The 18,501-nt window shown below is 38.9% G+C and overlaps 1 protein-coding gene across 1 annotated transcript; it reads right to left on the reverse strand.

Annotated features, from left to right (window-relative positions):
* Positions 1–8,471: 8,471 nt before the first annotated feature.
* Positions 8,472–18,222, reverse strand: LOC140036371 (uncharacterized). Its single transcript, XM_072077755.1, has 5 exons — positions 17,151–18,222; positions 14,297–14,636; positions 13,736–14,198; positions 13,193–13,486; positions 8,472–8,711 (listed from the first exon to the last, which is right to left on the reverse strand). Exons 1-5 carry the CDS (start codon positions 18,220–18,222, stop codon positions 8,472–8,474), a joined length of 2,409 nt encoding a protein of 802 aa, XP_071933856.1.
* Positions 18,223–18,501: the final 279 nt, after the last annotated feature.

Genomic DNA, 18,501 nt, shown 5'->3' on the forward strand with positions numbered 1-18,501 from the left:
ACATGAATTATATAACAACTTAAACCAAAATAAAAGAACCAAAGCCATGGGTAGACCTTATACCTCAACAAATGAAGCTTGCAAGAATAATACTTCACCTTCTCTTGGAATTTTTGTTTCCCCTAGCTTCCCAAGTTCACGACTCACACTTTAATCGTTTTAGAATTTTGTTCCTCACTTGGATGGCTAAACTCAAGATGAAGGAAGTTTGTTTCTTGCTCTCTCTTTGTCTCGGCCAAGCAGTAGAAAAATGAAGGGAAATTGAAGCCAACAAGATGATAAAAAGGTTGGACTTAGCTTGGTCAAGGAGCCATAGGGGAGTGACACTTGTCACCACCAAAGCCAACAAAAATTTCTTTTTCTTTCCTTGCATTTTTAGCCCTAAATTTCGGTCAAAGCCAGCTGGAAATAAGGAGATATTTTGCTCAAATATTAATGAGCTTGTATGGTAAGAAAGTGGTGGTCAAGTAGTGTGTTCAATCGGTAGTGCACGGTTCACGTCGGTTCGCACCGTTTTTCCTTAAATCACACGTACTAGGGTTTTTACTTCATTTTCACTAACTTTTTATCATTTCTTCTAATCACATATTATTTCTCACCCAAAAGTCACTCTTAAGCACCAAATTTGATCCTCGCTCCGTACCGGATAATTACACGACGGATACACGAAAAACCCTATTTCACTTCGAATTTAAATCGGAAAGGAAAACCTTAATTTCCTATGATCATTGGCACTTTTTCTAGGGTGATTAAGTAGCAATATGGTATAGAATAATAATTTTCAAATAATTTTCAAATAAAAGGAAATTTTCAAGAAATATGTAAGGAATTTGCAAGTCCTCACACTCTCTCCCCCTTAAGAGAATTTCGTTCTCGAAATTTTACCTTCAGTTGCCTCAAACGAGTCCAGAACTTGTCGGTTGTCTAAAGCATAAACCTTTGCCGGTACACTAGTTCGTTTCCCTCTTTCATTCACTTGTGATTTAGCTCCATCCAGTTGCGGAGTATTTCTTTCACGTGACTGTCTCCTCGGACAGTTGCTAACTTGATGATCGCCACTTCCGCAGATTAAACATTTCCGTCCTTTTCTCCAACAATTGCTTTCGGCATGATTTGCCTTTCCACAGTATCCACTGACCACGTGAGAAGCCATCTTTTGGCTTTCTTGAAAACTTTTCCCAGGTCCGATTTGGCTTTCTTTAGTAGACCTTTCATCTACCGCCCCTAATGTCCATGGTGGGCGGAGTAACGGGTTCACTTTCTGCACTATACGAGGTGTTATTGTTTCACTTAATTCCTCCACTACACTGCCCGATGTACCCCTTTTCCGGGTCTGGGAGGCTTTTATCTGTGCCTTTGCAGTCTCGATTCTTTGAGTTTTCTCAAGGGCCTCCGTAAACGTGTTCACTTGTACCGCCGCTAATGCTTCTTGGATTTCCAAATTTAATCCCTGTATAAACCGTCTTACTTTTCGCCGTTCTGTGGCCACCAATTCAGAAGCAAATTTGGATAGTCTTGTATATTTCGTTTCATATTCGGCCACACTTAGCGTTCCCTGGCGTAACCCAATAAACTCCTCATCCCTCCTCTCTTGGACTAAAGGAGGGAGGTACTTCTCGTTAAATTTCCTTATGAAATTCGCCCATGTCCATACGGTCTGTTCTCTTTCCCACTTTGCTCTAATCACGTTCCACCATGCTCGGGCCGGTCCCTCAAATTGAAACACAGCAAAGTTCACTTGCCTTTGCTCAGTGTAGTTTGGAGCTGTGAAGATGTTAACCATGGTTTCTACACATTGTTCAGCTAAGTACGGATCGGGCTCTCCAAGGAATTTTGGAGGAGCAAACTTCTGGAACCTTTCAAGAGCCTTGTCTTCTCCGATTTCAGGGTTCTGCGGTTGATTCACGGCCATTTGGCCTTGTTGATCCACCAGTCGTGCCAAGATATTCGTCATCTGTTGCATCGCCGTCACCATTTGGTCTTCGGTTTCGACCCTTGGTCCTTGCTCTTGTTCAACTCTGATTTCCCTTTCTTCTCTTGGCTCCTGGGCTCGCTTAGTCCCACGGCCACGACCTCGTCCTTGACTACGTCTTCCTTCCATATATATTTTTCCCTCTCTTTTCTCTCTTTTTTTTAAAAAAAAAAATTTAATGAATAAACACAATAAGGTGACTAAAGTAACTAAAATTTAGGGCGTCAAATACCCAAATAAACATATACACACATAACACACCACATAAACATATCAAGGAAATAAATAATCAAATATACAAATACGTCTCAAGTCAGGCAGATATTCATATACACAAATACACAACTGACGGCATGTAGCGACAATATACGGGCGAATCAAAAGAAAAGGGATATATCGTCCCACACCCAATTAGAATAACCCCGTCCGGTCTCTCACGTCACTTTCTATCCGACTCGATGTCCATTAACCTCTTATACTTATTCTAACCAGACAAAGCCTGTTCATATTCCCAAAATGCAAATCTCAAGTACTTAGTACCGTCTCAACTCTGGAGTACTCAGGCACCAGAATCCGAAATAAGATAATTCACCTCTCGAACTGGCCAGTTCCAAGAGTAAACTATCTACAATCGAAATTCCTACCTGACGTACCTATCTATGATCCTTAGATACTACGGAAAGATTTAGGGCCTATAACATTCGTAATTCATAGCTTATGCTCGAACGAGTACTTAATCCTTCATACCTATTCACCACTCAGTCCAGGCTCACTTCGCGCAGAGACCACGCGAAGCAGGCTCTGATACCACCTGTGACAGCCCCACCTCCCCCTAAGGCGAACCAAAGGGTTCGGCGGACCGTCTGCCCAGCTCTCGCCGGGACTCAGTCGTTCACTCAAGCAAATCAGAAATAAAACCACTAGAAAGAGCAAAACAAGGATCGAAAACTTAAAACAAAATTATATACATTGTTATCTCAGAAAGAAGTACAACCGTCGAATATACAAAGGTTCTCAATTCACCATACAACTAGCCCGTGCCAAACACTAGGGCGAGAACCATTACAAAACCAAAGAACTAGACCAAGCTAGTCTATACAGAGCTCTCGTCCTTGCTCGCCTTCCCCTGTTAAGGAAAACAAAACTAAAGGGATGAGCTAAAAGCTCAGGGAGGTTCCGAACACATAAGCAGCAATCCATCCAAAATATTAAATATAGAATTTCAATAATTCAAGTAACATTTACAATGGAAAGCTATAATAACACATACATTAAAAGGATACAGGCTCACAAGGAGCCATTTGTTTGTTCGTTCGTTCATTCGTTCGTTCGTTCTCCTGACATTCCCCTTATTCCTCCATTCACTTGAAAATGCATTTTTGTAAGTAAAACCCTCATTCGTTCGTTCATTCCATTCACCCCCTTCCCAGACATTGGTCGGGCTCCACCAGACTTCAAGGTAATACTCGAGTATACCAAACGTTCACACCCAGGGTCACCATATCGCCCGACCGAGTTCGCTTCTGGCTCGAGTCGATCGGTAACGAAGGGCAGGACCCAGTTCCGCCAAATGGCTTACATCATGCGCAACTAATGTAGCAATCATTAAATCATTGAAAATTTCACGTTTCATTTAGGTCGAACGCGGTAAAGTACACGCTCGCCTAGAAAACTCGTTTTGAAAATCCTTGAAAGCACTTAACACATTATCAAACAAGAACACAAGTCATGAAGTCAAAAAATATAGCAAACAAGGAACACTCACCTATTTACGTAAAATAACGTGCAAATATCCTTCCGGATATTACCTCAGTCACCGAGAAAATCTAAGAGTAAATGAGAAAGAATATTACCGTCTATCTAGTACAAACAAGTAAGTGAAATCAAAGAAAAACAGGCAAATGATAAGTAAAGCGTATAAAGATATCCGGCAGAAAACACTTAAACGAGTTATAAAATGTCCGGCAGAAAACACTTGGACCAAAGACAACTCGGACTCCAACGAGATAGGCTAAAAATATTGTTTTCGGAATCGTTTAGATAGTTCAAAATCACCTCATGCCCAAGAAGCTAGTATTGACTAAACGTCATGATAAAATCATGTGAAAAGGAGGACAATACTACCTTACGTTCACACTTAAACGTCACTTAAAAGTGGTTCACTTGTGGCCGAGAAAACTCTAAATCATACCTCTATATTTTGGGAAGGAGTAAGTAGCATTTGAAGTGTTACACTAAAGAGGTATCATGTTTTAAAATGGAAAGCCGGTCATGGTATTGGCCAAACAAAAGTATACAAGTTCAAATAGAAACTTAGCCCTCGAGCGAAAATTTGGACAGCACGCCCTTTGTATTTACCTATTTTTCCAGCCATTTATGGCTTCGTTGTTATCCTCAATCAATCACAAAGTCACACACAATATCATCTCATTTCAATAGCCATTCCATAGGCTCAAAGTCATATAAGTACAAAAATTCAAGTGAACAATAAGTGCGGAAATGAGCTTTAGTAAAAGACAGATTTGATAGGGTTTTGCGGAAAGGACACATCCGAGGCTACACTTATAGGATTGGTGTGCAACTTATACCATTTCGAAGTTAAGACGAAGTCCTACAATTTTCGTGAAGATCACTTGGTCTAATGTCCAGTGTAACCTAATCAAATTCCCAGTTCACAGAACCAGGTTCGAACTAATCGGCTAAGTAACAGTACTACATTTAAATGGTCATATCTCGGGCTACCAAAGTCCGTTTAAGGTGTTCTTAGAGGCGTTGGAAAGCTAAGAAAGAGTACTAAAACTTTCATGTTTTGGTAAATGGCTAAATCAGCACAGATCATAGTGAATAGACACGGTCAACTAGATGAACTGTCTAAAACGGATCACTGGAAACATCCTAGGGCAGTGAGGGTATTTTGTTCTTTTTACAGGCTACGTTCCTCCGATCAGGCTGGAATTTTGTAGGAACCTAAAAAATATCATTCTCTACAACTTTCATGTTTTATATTAAGCCTAATTCGGCCTCTAACATGATGCAATAAAACCGGACAAAATAGGGCTATAATTTTCCAGAAATCTGGAATTTTGGGATTCAATGGAAACTTTCTTCATTTCTTGCCTCAATCCACCACCACAACCTCCTATATAAGCTTAGATACAACATATATCATCCATATTGTAAGTATAGGCAGAAATCACCAAACCCTAACTTACATATATCACCTTTAAAATCATCACAACAACTTGTATCACTACTAATCTAACCAAAACATGAATTATATAACAACGTAAACCAAAATAAAAGAACCAAAGCCATGGGTAGACCTTATACCTCAACAAATGAAGCTTGCAAGAATAATACTTCACCTCCTCTTGAAATTTTTGTTTCCCCTTACTTACCAAGTTCACAACTCACACTTTAATCGGTTTAGAATTTTGTTCCTCACTTGGATGGCTCAACTCAAGATGAAGGAAGTTTGTTTCTTGCTCTCTCTTTGTCTCGGCCGAGTAGCAGAAAAATGAAGGGAAATTGAAGCCAACAAGATGATAAGAAGGTTGGACTTAGCTTGGTCAAGGAGCCATAGGGGAGTGACACTTGTCACCACCAAAGCCAACAAAAATTTCTTTTTCTTTCCTTGCATTTTTAGCCCTAAATTTCGGTCAAAGCCAGCTGGAAATAAGGAGATATTGTGCTCAAATATTAATGAGCTTGTATGGTAAGAAAGTGGTGGTCAGGCGGTGTGTTCAATCGGTAGTGCACGGTTCACGTCGGTTCGCATCGTTTTTCCTTAAATCACATGTACTAGGGTTTTTACTTCCTTTTCACTAACTTTTTATCATTTCTTCTAATCACATATTATTTCTCACCCAAAATTCACTCTTAAGCACCAAATTTGATCCTCGCTCCGTACCGGATAATTACACGACGGATACACGAAAAACCCTATTTCACTTCGAATTTAAATCGGAAAGGAAAACCTTAATTTCCTATGATCATTGGCACTTTTTCTAGGGTGATTAAGTAGCAATATGGTATAGAATAATAATTTTCAAATAATTTTCAAATAAAAGGAAATTTTCAAGAAATATGTAAGGAATTTGCAAGAAAGGAAGACAAGTTATTCAAAATTTACTAGTCTATCATGGCATTTATTAAGGATTACAAATATATGACATGTGTTCTTATATTTGAATGCATTATAAATTATTTAACAAAACTAGTCTTTCTTTCCTTTGGATCTACCAACATTACTGATGTGCGACGGATCTAGACGAACACCAAGTTGGGATGATTTGCGGAACTTTGACCCTTCTAGAATCACAAGCCACGAACTAAGGAGAATCCTTAACCCAAGACTAGCGAATTTAGTGAACCAAAAGTATAGATAGTAGAACGCCACAATCAAGGAGACTACTTGATTGATAAGTTCAATGAACAGCTTGAGATTGATTCTCAAGTATTCAAAGGAAATTCTCTTGAGGCAAGAGAGAGTGAAATAACTCACATATATTTTATAAAATCTGAATTGTCTTTAATGAATGAAAACCTAGGCTATATATAGCCTTACAGGACTCAAACCCTAGAATGTCCAATGGACGACCTTGCCCTTCATTTAGGGTGAAAATATCTAACTACTAATGGACTAAAATTAAGACTCTAAATTCGGCCAAAGTGAAGGATAAATTGACCGAAATTATTAATGCTAACAAACAACTAATAATGGTAATTAAAACCCTAATTAGCAAGCTAGTACGCCATGAACTAGTCTTCATTTGGCTCTTCCATTTGAAGGAAAGTGTAGAGAGTAGTTTCTCCATTATGTAATCCTTCAATGGTCCTCAAGTCATCACCAACTCGTTCTTGAATCGTGCAAACAAGAGCTTGAAGTGAATCTTGAATTCTCCTAGCACGCGCTCTTGTAATTGGACCACTGGGTATTTGCATGACCTGAGCACTAGAAGTTTGAGCAGCCATGAGCCCCTCCTCATTAATTTGTCTGATTAAAAAGATACAAAGACAGATCTGAAGATTTAGTTTGAAAATTTACAATTCAAAAGCACCTTTTTTTTAAGGTAAGCCTAAAAAAAGACAATAGGAAACCTGAACATGTGAAAAGGGGAAAAACAGAAAATAAGAAATAGTATTTAGACGAAAGATAACCTTAAAGAAATCAATATAAAGTTTGATATTATGTTGATTTACATCAGTTAAAGATATTATCAAGTCTGTAGATCTTAATTGAGCTAGTGAAATGAATAAGTAATATTTCAAGATTTTGTCAAACATGGTAAACATCTAGGCCAAAAATAATTTATAACAAGGAGCAAAGAAGTTAGTTCCATAAGCTTACATAGTGAATTTATACATTCATTTGATGCATATATGGAATTAGCTTACGTATTCCTGAGTAAAATAATTTTGAAAACACCTCTCAGTATACAAAGTGCTGTGTTATTTTTTACCTTCTTTGATTTGTTGGGAACATTGTTACTAAGATAACGGGCATGCATTAGGGAATGTATAAAATGAAATATAATACGTACTTGTACCATACAAAATTTTTTCGTTCAAAAGTGCAATTAAAAGTTGAATCTAAAATATGAGTTTGGTAAAATGACATATATAAATTCATACGTGAAGAGTAGGAGTATATCTAAATGTTATGAAATTAAAAGCACGGGTAAAATTACTACAATTTTTAAGAGTTATACTACATTAAACCACTTTTAATTCTTATTCTTGTGTATCGGAATTAAAGTTATTAAAACTTTATCACTTTATTATGTTCATATGTAGAAATCCATAGTAATTATCAATAGAAGATATGTCACTATTGTTACAAAAATTTGAAAATTTTCTCAAAATTTAAAGTATAGTTCGAAAAGCATGATATATTTAAAAATTTATTACGTAGTTTATAAGTTTATGTTAAAAGTATGAGTAGTTTTTAGAACATTTCTTTTTTTTTTAGTTTTTAGAATTTTTTTGAAATGTATAATATACGAAACCTATTTCGAATTATACAAAGGGGTTGCATTATATAGTTACTTCTTAATTAGTTTGGGAACTGTGAAGAGCAAGGAATGAGGCTGGAAGGACAGTGAGCACGGATGCACAAATTTGTCATAAAGTTTCAATGCTTTTGCCCTAAATTTCTATAGCTAACACCTTTACAAAAATTTAAAACTCAAGATAATCAACATCTGCACAAGGGTTTGGTCTCGAGACTAAGGGCCTATAGACAAAAGTCTAGATTGCTAATAGTAGAAATTCCCCCCATTCTATACTGCTGTTGAATGTGGATTAACCTCTCCTGGAAAGTCCCTGATTATCAGGAGATGGCAATGGCAACTTGCTTGATTGCATTCTCCTCCTTCTATGGCTATGGCACATATATGGAGGTCAAAGTTGAGGCTTTGCTTGAAGGTGTTCAATTATGCATTTCCTATGGTTTCCAAGTGGTCAACTCGACTCTACCCATTTGATTCTTCAAGATCACCTACATTTGATCTTTTTCAAAGCTTTCCTCAACTGGTGGGGGACTATTAGGTGCATCTTCAGCAAATTGCAACTCCACAACTGGCTCAGCTGGGATTTGAATCTCAGGGTTTTCATGTGGCGGAAGAGGGGCGGGTATTGGTACCTGGAACTCAACAATTTGACGGAACCTTGTATGGCACCAACAGGCAGCGCAAATGAGAGCTTCAGGTGTTCCAACCTCTCCAGTAGCGATAAATTCCTGGCAACCATCAACAACAAACATTTATAAATGTGCAGCATGATTGTAAAAGCATTGCATATACGTCACAAAAATCACAGATCCATCACGAATGGGAAGATTGTTTGCTGCTATTAGAATATGAATAACAACACTCTATCAAACATAGTTGATTAGCTGTGATTATATATATAAGGGTGTAACAGTGTCAAACATAGCTTAACCTTGCATATTCAAGAAAACAAAGAAGAGGTGATTTTGGTAAAACACAATGTTGCAACATTTATTTGGCTTACTAGGCATAAGCATCCGAAAAAATTTATTACTCTCATATTAAACATGTCGCATTCCTGCCATGAAGTGATAACTAAAACTAAATGAGATTATGTGAATATAAATCTTTAATGGATTGGTTTCATATTCATGACTCAGCATTTGAATTTAAATTTCTTTTACCCTATAAGATCAAGGTATAATAAAAGTGTCATTGTTATTCAAGGCCTATGCTAATAACTGGTGTTGAGTAACTATATAGCAAACACTAAAGGTTTTTTTAAATTATTGTTTACGAAAAATATGAACTTTTGCGCAAGAAAGGCATTTATTAAGGTTTACAAATCTATGACATGTGTTCTTATACTTGAATGCATTATAAATTATTTAACAAAACTAGTCTTTCTTTCCTTTCATGGAACTACGAGAATTTGTCTAATTTAAAAGATACAAAGACAGATCTGAAGCTTTAGATTGAAAATTGACAATTTAAAAGCGCCTTTTTCTTAAGACAAGCCTAAAATACGACAATAGGAAACCTGAATATGTGAAAAAGGGGAAAATTAAGCAAGAAAATAAGAAATTGTAAATCAAAATTAGTATTTAGACAAAAGATAACCATAAGGAAATCAATATAAAGTTTGATATTATGTTGATCTACAACATTAAAAAGATATTATCAAGTCTATAGATTCTAATTGAAATAGTGAAATGAACAAGTAATTTTTCAGGATTTTGTCAGACATTGTAAACATGCAAACCAAAAGTAATTTATAACAAGGAGCAAAGAAGTTAGTTCCATAAACTTAAAACGGTGAAGTTAGACGTTCATTTGACGCGTATATGGACATTAGCTTTCGTTTTCCCGAGTAAAAAGAAATTTGGAAACGCCTCTCAGCATACAAAGTGTTGTTTTATATTTTACCTTCTTTGATTTGTTGGGAACATAGTTACTAAGATATCGGGCATGTATAAAATGAAATATAATACGAACTTGTGTCGTACAAAATTATTTTGTTCAAAAGTACAATTAAAAGTTCAATGTGAAAATATGAGTTTGGTAAAATCACATACATAAAATCATGCGTGAAGAGTAGGAATATAGCTAAAAGTAATGAAATTAAAAGTACAGGTAAAATTACTACAATTTTTAAGAATTATGCTACATTGAGCCACTTTTAATTCTTATTCTTGTGTATCAGAAATTAAATTTATTAAAACTTTATCACTTTATTATGTTCATATGTGGAAATCTATTGTTATTATGTGACGACCCTCCCTCCCCCTAAGGCGAACCAAAGAGATTGGTGGGCCGCCTTCAAAACTCTCATCAGGATTCAATCACTAACTTACTCACAAACCTTGGTTACAAGTGCAACCACCTCAAAAGCAAGAATCACATTTCCAAGTGACATTAACAAGAACCATTCTTCAACAAATACATTAGATAGTGATCACTTCAATCTTAAGATACATCACTAGCTCAAAATTACAATCACTTCAATCTTAAGATATATCACTAGCTCAAAATTACAAAAGTCGAGTTTTCAAACTTACAAGTCATAAACAAAACTAGAGAGTTGATATTATTACACAAAAGCAAAAGATTTAGACAAAACTCGGCTCTTCGCAATCAATTGCCCAAATTCCTGCACCCTAACAAACTAAAAGGGTCAGTTTTCGCTCAATGAGGTTCCAAGAAGGTCATGCAATCAATAATATAATACACAAGCCACAAAGAATGTACCACCATCAGATAGAGCAATTACACTTCAATTAAGCAGTAACACATTCATTTAAAAGGATACGGGCCTCTCATGAACTTGTTCAAGTAGCTTAATCAAAATTCAAGATTTCCGTCAAGATTTCCGTTGACATCCCTTTAACTTTATTCCATAATATTATCAAGTAATTTACTGTTTCACGTCATTCTCCAATCACCGTTCAACCCCCTACCGGACCTGCACGTGAAATTCAAGAAGGGTAATAGTCGAGTATATTGGTTCCAAATCAAGTTCAAGAACTCAAGTACAGGTTCCAATTCAAATTCAAGTGACAAGAGCCATGATTCATAAATCTCATCAATCAAACCCTTGCTGGTTCGACTCGACCAACTAGCTAATGGAGTTTGGGGCTCCAAGCACGCAATGGAGTCGAATGGATAACAACCCAAATGACCATCAAGTCAAGTATAAGTAAAGCAATTCATTTAATACAAATATCAGGAATCTAACCATGAAGGGTCCTGTATGATAAGGTACATCCTTGCACAAACAATATCAATTCAACGGCAAGTATCTCAACCAAGCAAACATATCATTCAAGCAAGGAAATATGGCACATAAACACTTCACAAGCACTTAGAACACTCACACTTAAAGTAAAGTTCAAATGTCCGTCTCGGGTGCAACTTTGGGCTCACTTCCAAGTCCTAGAAGCAAATAACTAGAGTACAATAAGATCTACTACTCCAAGCCACACATTTAAACGAAAATACTTCGAAGTCCCAACTAAGAAATCTCAAGTTTTTAGATTTTTCTCACTCACAAACTCTCCCCAAAATGCATAGTTTCTTGTTCAATTCAAGGGGGAAATCCATGTACATGTTAGGTCAATGATTCAAAGAAAAGGTAGTGCGAAAATATTTCATTTTCATCGACAAATTAGGGCTTAAAACTGCCCAAAATAGTTTTGTTTCTAGGCCGGAAATCCAGCACTTAAAACAGAGAAAAGTGAGGTTTTTCACCTCTTAGACTTATCATATTTCGCTCAAATCCATCAGCCATGTTAATCAAGTGTACAAGGCATTAATATAACAATTTCACCCCACAACTTCAAGAGAAAAGCTGCATAAAACCTCTCTCCCTCTCTCTTCAGCCAACTTGAGCAGAATTTCAGCCAAGAAAACAGTGAGAAAATGGAGTTTAAACCACTTAAAGTCCATGATTTTGGTTCAAATCCAATGCACACTTGTAATTTAAAGTCTTATAGAGTGCTTCAAGAAAAATTTAGTTTAAAATGATCATGAAAAATTTTAAATCCAAGCTGAAATTTCCAGTCCCTATTTTCGGCCAGCAAACAGAAATTTTTCCCAAAATTTTTTCCAATATTTATCCAACTAATCACTCAATTTTTAACCAAAAATTTCTAACAAATCCACAAGGCTTCATCCCCATCTAGATATATATAACTATAAATCTTAACAAGTAAAGCCACCAAATTTACATATAAACATCCAAACCCTAAGTTGTCATCTCAAGAAGTCAAGCATCAAATTCAAAATCAACAACTTGGGAAACTTCTAGGATTCACCACAAGTTCTAGTCTTTAAACCCACAAGATCAACTTATCTTAAACATAAGAAAAAAAAGGTAATCTAGCATGTTTACCTCTTTGTTCCACCAAACAAGATGAAATAAACCCACAAACCCACCAAATCTTCTTCCTTCCAAGTTTAAACCAAGGATAAGTGAAGTAATCAAAGTCTTCCCTTCCTTTTTCCCACAATTCTAGGCAAAATTGGAACTTGAGTTGGACCCCTTTTCTTCCTAAGAGTTCTCGGCCTCTCTCTCTCTCTCTCTCTCGTGGAAGACAAGAAATTGAAAATGAAAAGAAAAGAGCTTGGTAGGTGAAGTCTTATAAAGGACTTGGTTCCTAGTGTGCCACTTGTCCAATTCTCATGATGTCTTGCACCAAATATCTTTTTCCCCAAAAATTTCTTTTTTTGCACTAAGACTCCCTCTTTTCACTAAAGTTTCCTAACACACCTCACTTAAAGTCATAGTCACCCCACTTACTAACCTCCACATGTAACAATTAAAAAAGATCATTAAGACTAAAAATCATTGTCAAATCATTTTTTTTTTAGAAAAATTGACTTTTTTATTTATTTAATGCATCAAACAAAAGAGCCAGAACTACAAAGTTTCCCCACCACGCCTTACTATCACACTTGCCCCTCTTAGCCTCCTAACCGATGACATGCCCAACCTGTCAAGACGAACCTCCCCTCTTGCCAACTTTGGGAACGTGTGAATGTGTTCATAGATAACACAAGGCTGATGCTGATGAGAGACACCCACATTGGCAAGAATATCTGCCACTCGGTTCGCTTCTCTGAAGCAATGAGAAATTCGTGCTACGTCCGCTACCAGCTCCCAGATTTGATCCACCTCGTTCTAGATCCGTCACGGGCACCTGAAACGACGCTGAAGTATTCCCACCAATACCTGGGAATTTGATTGAATCTCCACATTGGCGAACCCCCTCTCCACACACAACTGAAGTCCAGTTAGCAAAGCAAGGGCCTCCGCGTGCAAGCTCAACCTTTTACCAAAGAACGCCGAGAAAGCCACTATAGGCCTTCCTAAAGAATCTCGCAAGACCCCGCCGCCGCCACTCCATCTAGGGTTGCCCTTGGAACAGCCATCTGTGTTCAGCGTTAGGCAACCCGTCTCTTTTGCCCTCCACCTCGCGATCTCCACTCTAATGCCGCCGCCTTGTTGCCCAGACCAGTCATATAGCTGAGAAAAAGAGACCCACCCCAACTTGATATTAAAGTGATTCTCCAAACCTGACGTGATATTTGAGATAACGCCTTGGCAGATATTAGCCGGTTGCATCCTGGTACCTTCGAAAACTGCTCCGTTCCTCGCCCTCCAAATGTGCTAGCAAATGAAACTAGGCATTATTGTGAATAAAAGTCGCCTTTTCTCTGCCCTCGGTGGTGACATCCACCAAGCCACTACCCTAGCCCTCAGTGATGACCCTACCTGCGTAAGCCCACACATGCTAGCAAAGTAGTTCCATACCGCTTTAGCAATCTGTCCCTCAGAAAAAACATGCTCCACCGTCTCTATTGCTCCATTGGGACAACACAAACATTTTGAAGGCATCTGAAACCCCATCCTGCACAAGACGTCGGGGAATGGCAACCTCCCACACAGCAACCGCAGTATGAAGACGGATATTTTCGACGGGATTCGACGATGCCAGATTTGGGAATGTACGAACAACGAGTTGCGGGCTTGGCGTACCTCCTCGAAAGCCAATGCAAGAGTGAATTTGCCAGACGACGTCAAACTCCATATGAGCTCATCTGCACGCCCTCCTCGGGGGACGGAGTGGAGCAATACAGAAGGAAGTAAATCCAGGGGAGGACTCGCGATAATAGATGGGTACTCCATTTCCCATTCATAATGAAATCTTTGAACGAGAGAGCAGGGATCACCGTAGCTTTGAGGAACAGTGCACCATTCCCCAGCCAATTATCGTACCAGAAATGACATGAGCCACCATCCTGGACCTGCCAGATTAGAGAAAACTCTACTTACCTGCTAATGTTTAGCATTTTCCTCCAAGTACCGGAGGCGCATCTACTCAGTTGAACCTGGCACTGGTGAAGGTCTCTACAATACTTAGCCAGCATAAATCTCACCCAGAGTGATGACCCAGCCCGAAACTGCCACCATAGCTTGCAAGAGAAGGCCTTATAAATATCACGTAACCGTCTAAGGCTCACTCCGCCCTCCTCAACCGGATAGCATAAATGAGACCAGCCAATCCAATGATACTTCATTTCGTCATCTGAAGCATCCCATAGGAAGTTGGCACAGACCTTTTCCAGTAGTTTGAACACCGAGGCCGGTAATACCGCAGCCAATAGCAAGTGCACTGGAATCGATATCAACACATGCTTGATCAAAGTTAGCTTTCCCCCCGTAGAGAGAAGCTTTAATTTCTAGGACATAATTCTTTGCACGAGCGCCTGACCTATCTCTCCCATATATGATGCCTTACACCGTCCGATATATAGTGGAAATCCAAGGTATCGAAATGGGAAAGCCCGTCGTGAGAAACGCGTGACCCTCTCAATCACCCTTTGACGGGATTTTTATATCAATGTAAGTTTAAATCCGATTTTTATACCCGTTAACTGCAAGTATACAGGCCGAAACTGTAATGTAGGGTATGTATCGGGTCGATCCCACGAGGAGCAATTTAAACAATTACTAAGCCCTTGTTTTCTCTATTATTTAGACTATTGAATGAATTTGAGCAGAGAAATCATTTTACAAATGTCTACAAATCTATTCTGCAATTCTAATTTAATAATTGCTAATTGCTAATGGAGAAATTTCACTCAAGAATGGATCTAGGGATATAGATTCCACTTATGGTATAAACAATACAAATGAATGGATTTACCTCTTGTTATTATTCTTGTTTAACCAGAGATTCATTTCCAAAATTACCAAGTCTCATTCTCATGATGAAATGGCCTAGAGTAGTTTAGTTTTCCCTATTTTCATGGTGAAATACTAATTCTACTCTGTTTTCTTTCATGAAATGCTAAGTAATCCACTTAAGTGTATCTCTATTTTCATGAACATACAACTTAAGCTCTACTCATGTTTTGCCATTGCTGCTATCAATTCTCATTGAATAATAACAACTATAAGCATGCTATTGGTGATCAATCAATAACAAGTAATAACCACTACATAAATAGACAAGTTAATTCAAGATTTAACAAGAGTAAATCACATTCAATTCATGTCATATAGCCATAAGCTTCATCTACTCCCTAGATAAAGAAGTTTAGCTACTCATGAATGATATAACAATCAAACTCACAAGTTTATTAATGCAAAACATCCTAAAGTACAAGTACAAGAAAAATAAAAGAAAGCTTAGCCAATTGATGGTGAAACCCTCCAATTTCTGCTATATTCTTGCACAAGATGATTACAAGTGAAAACTCCAAAATGCTTCTCCAAGAACTCCTAGCTAGAGAGAAACTAGTTACAAGAAGGAAAACTAGCTACGTATGGTTCTCTATGCTTCTCCCCTGTGTTTATGCATAAAATGTGGTAGAAAGTCTATTCCTCTCACTTCATAATTTCCTCCACTCAGATTTTGTAAAAAGAAGTCAAAGATATGATGTTTCCTTTTGTCTACAACTCATTTGGTCTTCCCTTTTGTTGTAGAAGCATGTGCCACCGATTTCTGTCCCTCAAAATAGTTGGAAAAGTTGTGAGAAAGGTAAAGAAAAACGGTTGTGTCACTTGCTGAAGAGAGAGGCAGATCCGAGCCTCAGATCCGAGGGGTATCCGAGCTCGGATCATTTGTCCTCGGATACACTGCTCCAGAAGTATAGACGAGGGCTCGGATCGCCCCTTGTTCACACGGATCCGATCTCGGATCCGTGTTGATCAAATTTCCAGTTTTTCATTTCTTTCCTTTTTCTACATTTTTTCTCCCAATTTCTTTTGTACTTTGTACTCCGGATGATCCTTACATTTCTTTCAACTCGTGCATGAATTTCATACATCAATAACCTTCACAATTTCACAAAATCAACGCATTAATCCACTCATTTATCAAATTTTGAACACTTAAACAATATTTAAGCAATTATCACCAAAAGAGTTCAAATATGGCTTTAATCTTCTCAAAACATACCAAAAGTTCATACCAATTTTGTACAAAATATATGTTAAATATTCACTTATCACCCTTCTGCGAGCGGACGACAGTGACGAATGAACTAGATATCCGCATTTGTGAGCATTCAGCAGCTGCCCTGACAACCGTTGATACTCCCCCAAGACTTGCATAATAGCTTTTAACGCAGCAGTAGACCCATTCGAGAAAATTATCACATCGTCTGCAAAAGCTAGGTGTGTCACCGTAGGACAACCCCTTGGGACCCGAAAGCCCACGAAACCCACTTGTCAAGTCAAGTTATTTAAACCCCGTGATAACACCTCCGCCCCAATAACAAACAGCATCGGGGATAAGGGATCCCCTTGTCTTAAGCCCCTGCTAGATTTAAAAAACCCGTGTGACACCCCATTGATAATAATCAAAAACCAGACATTCGTTAGCAGTCTCCACACCATATCTATGAACCGCTCCCCAAATCCAAACTTCCGCAAAACATGAATCACATGGGTCCAAGACATCCGGTCATACGCCTTTGCCATGTCCAACTTCAACGCTACATTGCCTCCCCGTGCCTTCTTGCCAATGCCTGTGATCAGCTCCTAGGCTAGTAAATAATTATCTGTGATGTTCCGCCCTTTAACAAAACCTGTCTGCTGAGGAGAGATAATTTTCGGCAAAACGGGGCTACCCGTTCCACCAGGATCCTGGATACTAGTTTATTGAAAAAATTGCAAAGACTAATAGGCCTAAACTTAGAAAAATCCTGGGGATTCGGATCTTTGGGAATCAGAACAATGGAGGTAGAAGTGATAAACCGGGGAAACTCTGCATCACAGAAGAAGCTCACTATGGCCTTGTGAACATCCTGAGCAATGATGTCCCAAACGAAGGTGAAGAACTTCCCGGTGAAGCCATCCGGCCCCGCGGCACTCTCCCCATCCATTGCGAACACCACACGCCTAACTTCTTCCAAGGTCGGAACCTCCTCCAAGATCATATTGTCCTCCCCCATAATCAAGGATGGAATTAAACCTAGCAACCCATCCAAATTTGAACTAGTATCACCAGCAAATAGGTTAGAGAAATATTCAATTGCCTCTGTTGCTATTCCATCATTGTCCTCCACCCACACTCCATTGGTCCTCTTAACTCTGTGGATCATTCCTTGCACCCTCCGCTGCTTAACCACCGCATGGAAGTACTTGGAATTTCGGTCCCCACTACGAAGCCAGGTCACTCTAGCCTTCTGACGCCAATGCTGCTCTTCCACTACTAGAGCCCGTCTTAACTCCGCATGGGCCTTATTGAGCTCCACCTGTGCCCCTTCAGAGTCCTCATGCACCATTGCACCCTCGGCCCTCAATAACCCGCCCTTGGCCTCTTTTACCGCATCAAAGATATTACCAAAGGACTGTTTACTCCACCCTTGAATACCCTTTCGAGCCGCCAATAGTTTTGAGCATAGAATCCGGAAGGGGGATCCCTGCACTTCCATATTCCAAGCCTGTCGAATCACTTCCATCAAATCTGGTCTTGTGGTCCATACATTTAAGAAACGGAATAGCCGCGGTTTATTGTCCCTTCTGGAAGCAAACGAGATCTTTAGCGGGGAATGATCCGATGGATGTCTGGCCAGGTGGACGATCGAGATCGCCGAGGCTACACCCAGACACTCTTCATTGAGTATTAATCTATCCAACCGTTTCCATATCTGCGCTCGTCCTCTCCTATTGTTGCTCCATGTGAAGCTCGGCCCCGAAAATCCAGCATCAAAAACCCCTGCCTCTTCCATGAATGACAGGAACTCCATGCCTTCAGACACGACGAAAGGCCGGCCTCCTCATTTTTCGTGAGGGGCCGTTATGACATTGAAATCTCCCCCCAATGCACCAAGGCGTGGCCACAGGTTTATCCCCAAGTAACTGGCTCCATAAATCACGACGTTCCTCCACTGAACACTTCGCGTGGACAAAAGAAAAAAGCAAAGGACCCGACAACCACGGGTGTTGTACAGACAACAAAATATGCTGACTAGAATTTCCAACTACCAAACAACTAAAAGGATGACTAAAGAAAACCCAGAGGTCCC

This window comes from Coffea arabica, chromosome 2e (assembly GCF_036785885.1).
Source record: "Coffea arabica cultivar ET-39 chromosome 2e, Coffea Arabica ET-39 HiFi, whole genome shotgun sequence".
Lineage (NCBI taxonomy): Eukaryota > Viridiplantae > Streptophyta > Magnoliopsida > Gentianales > Rubiaceae > Coffea > Coffea arabica.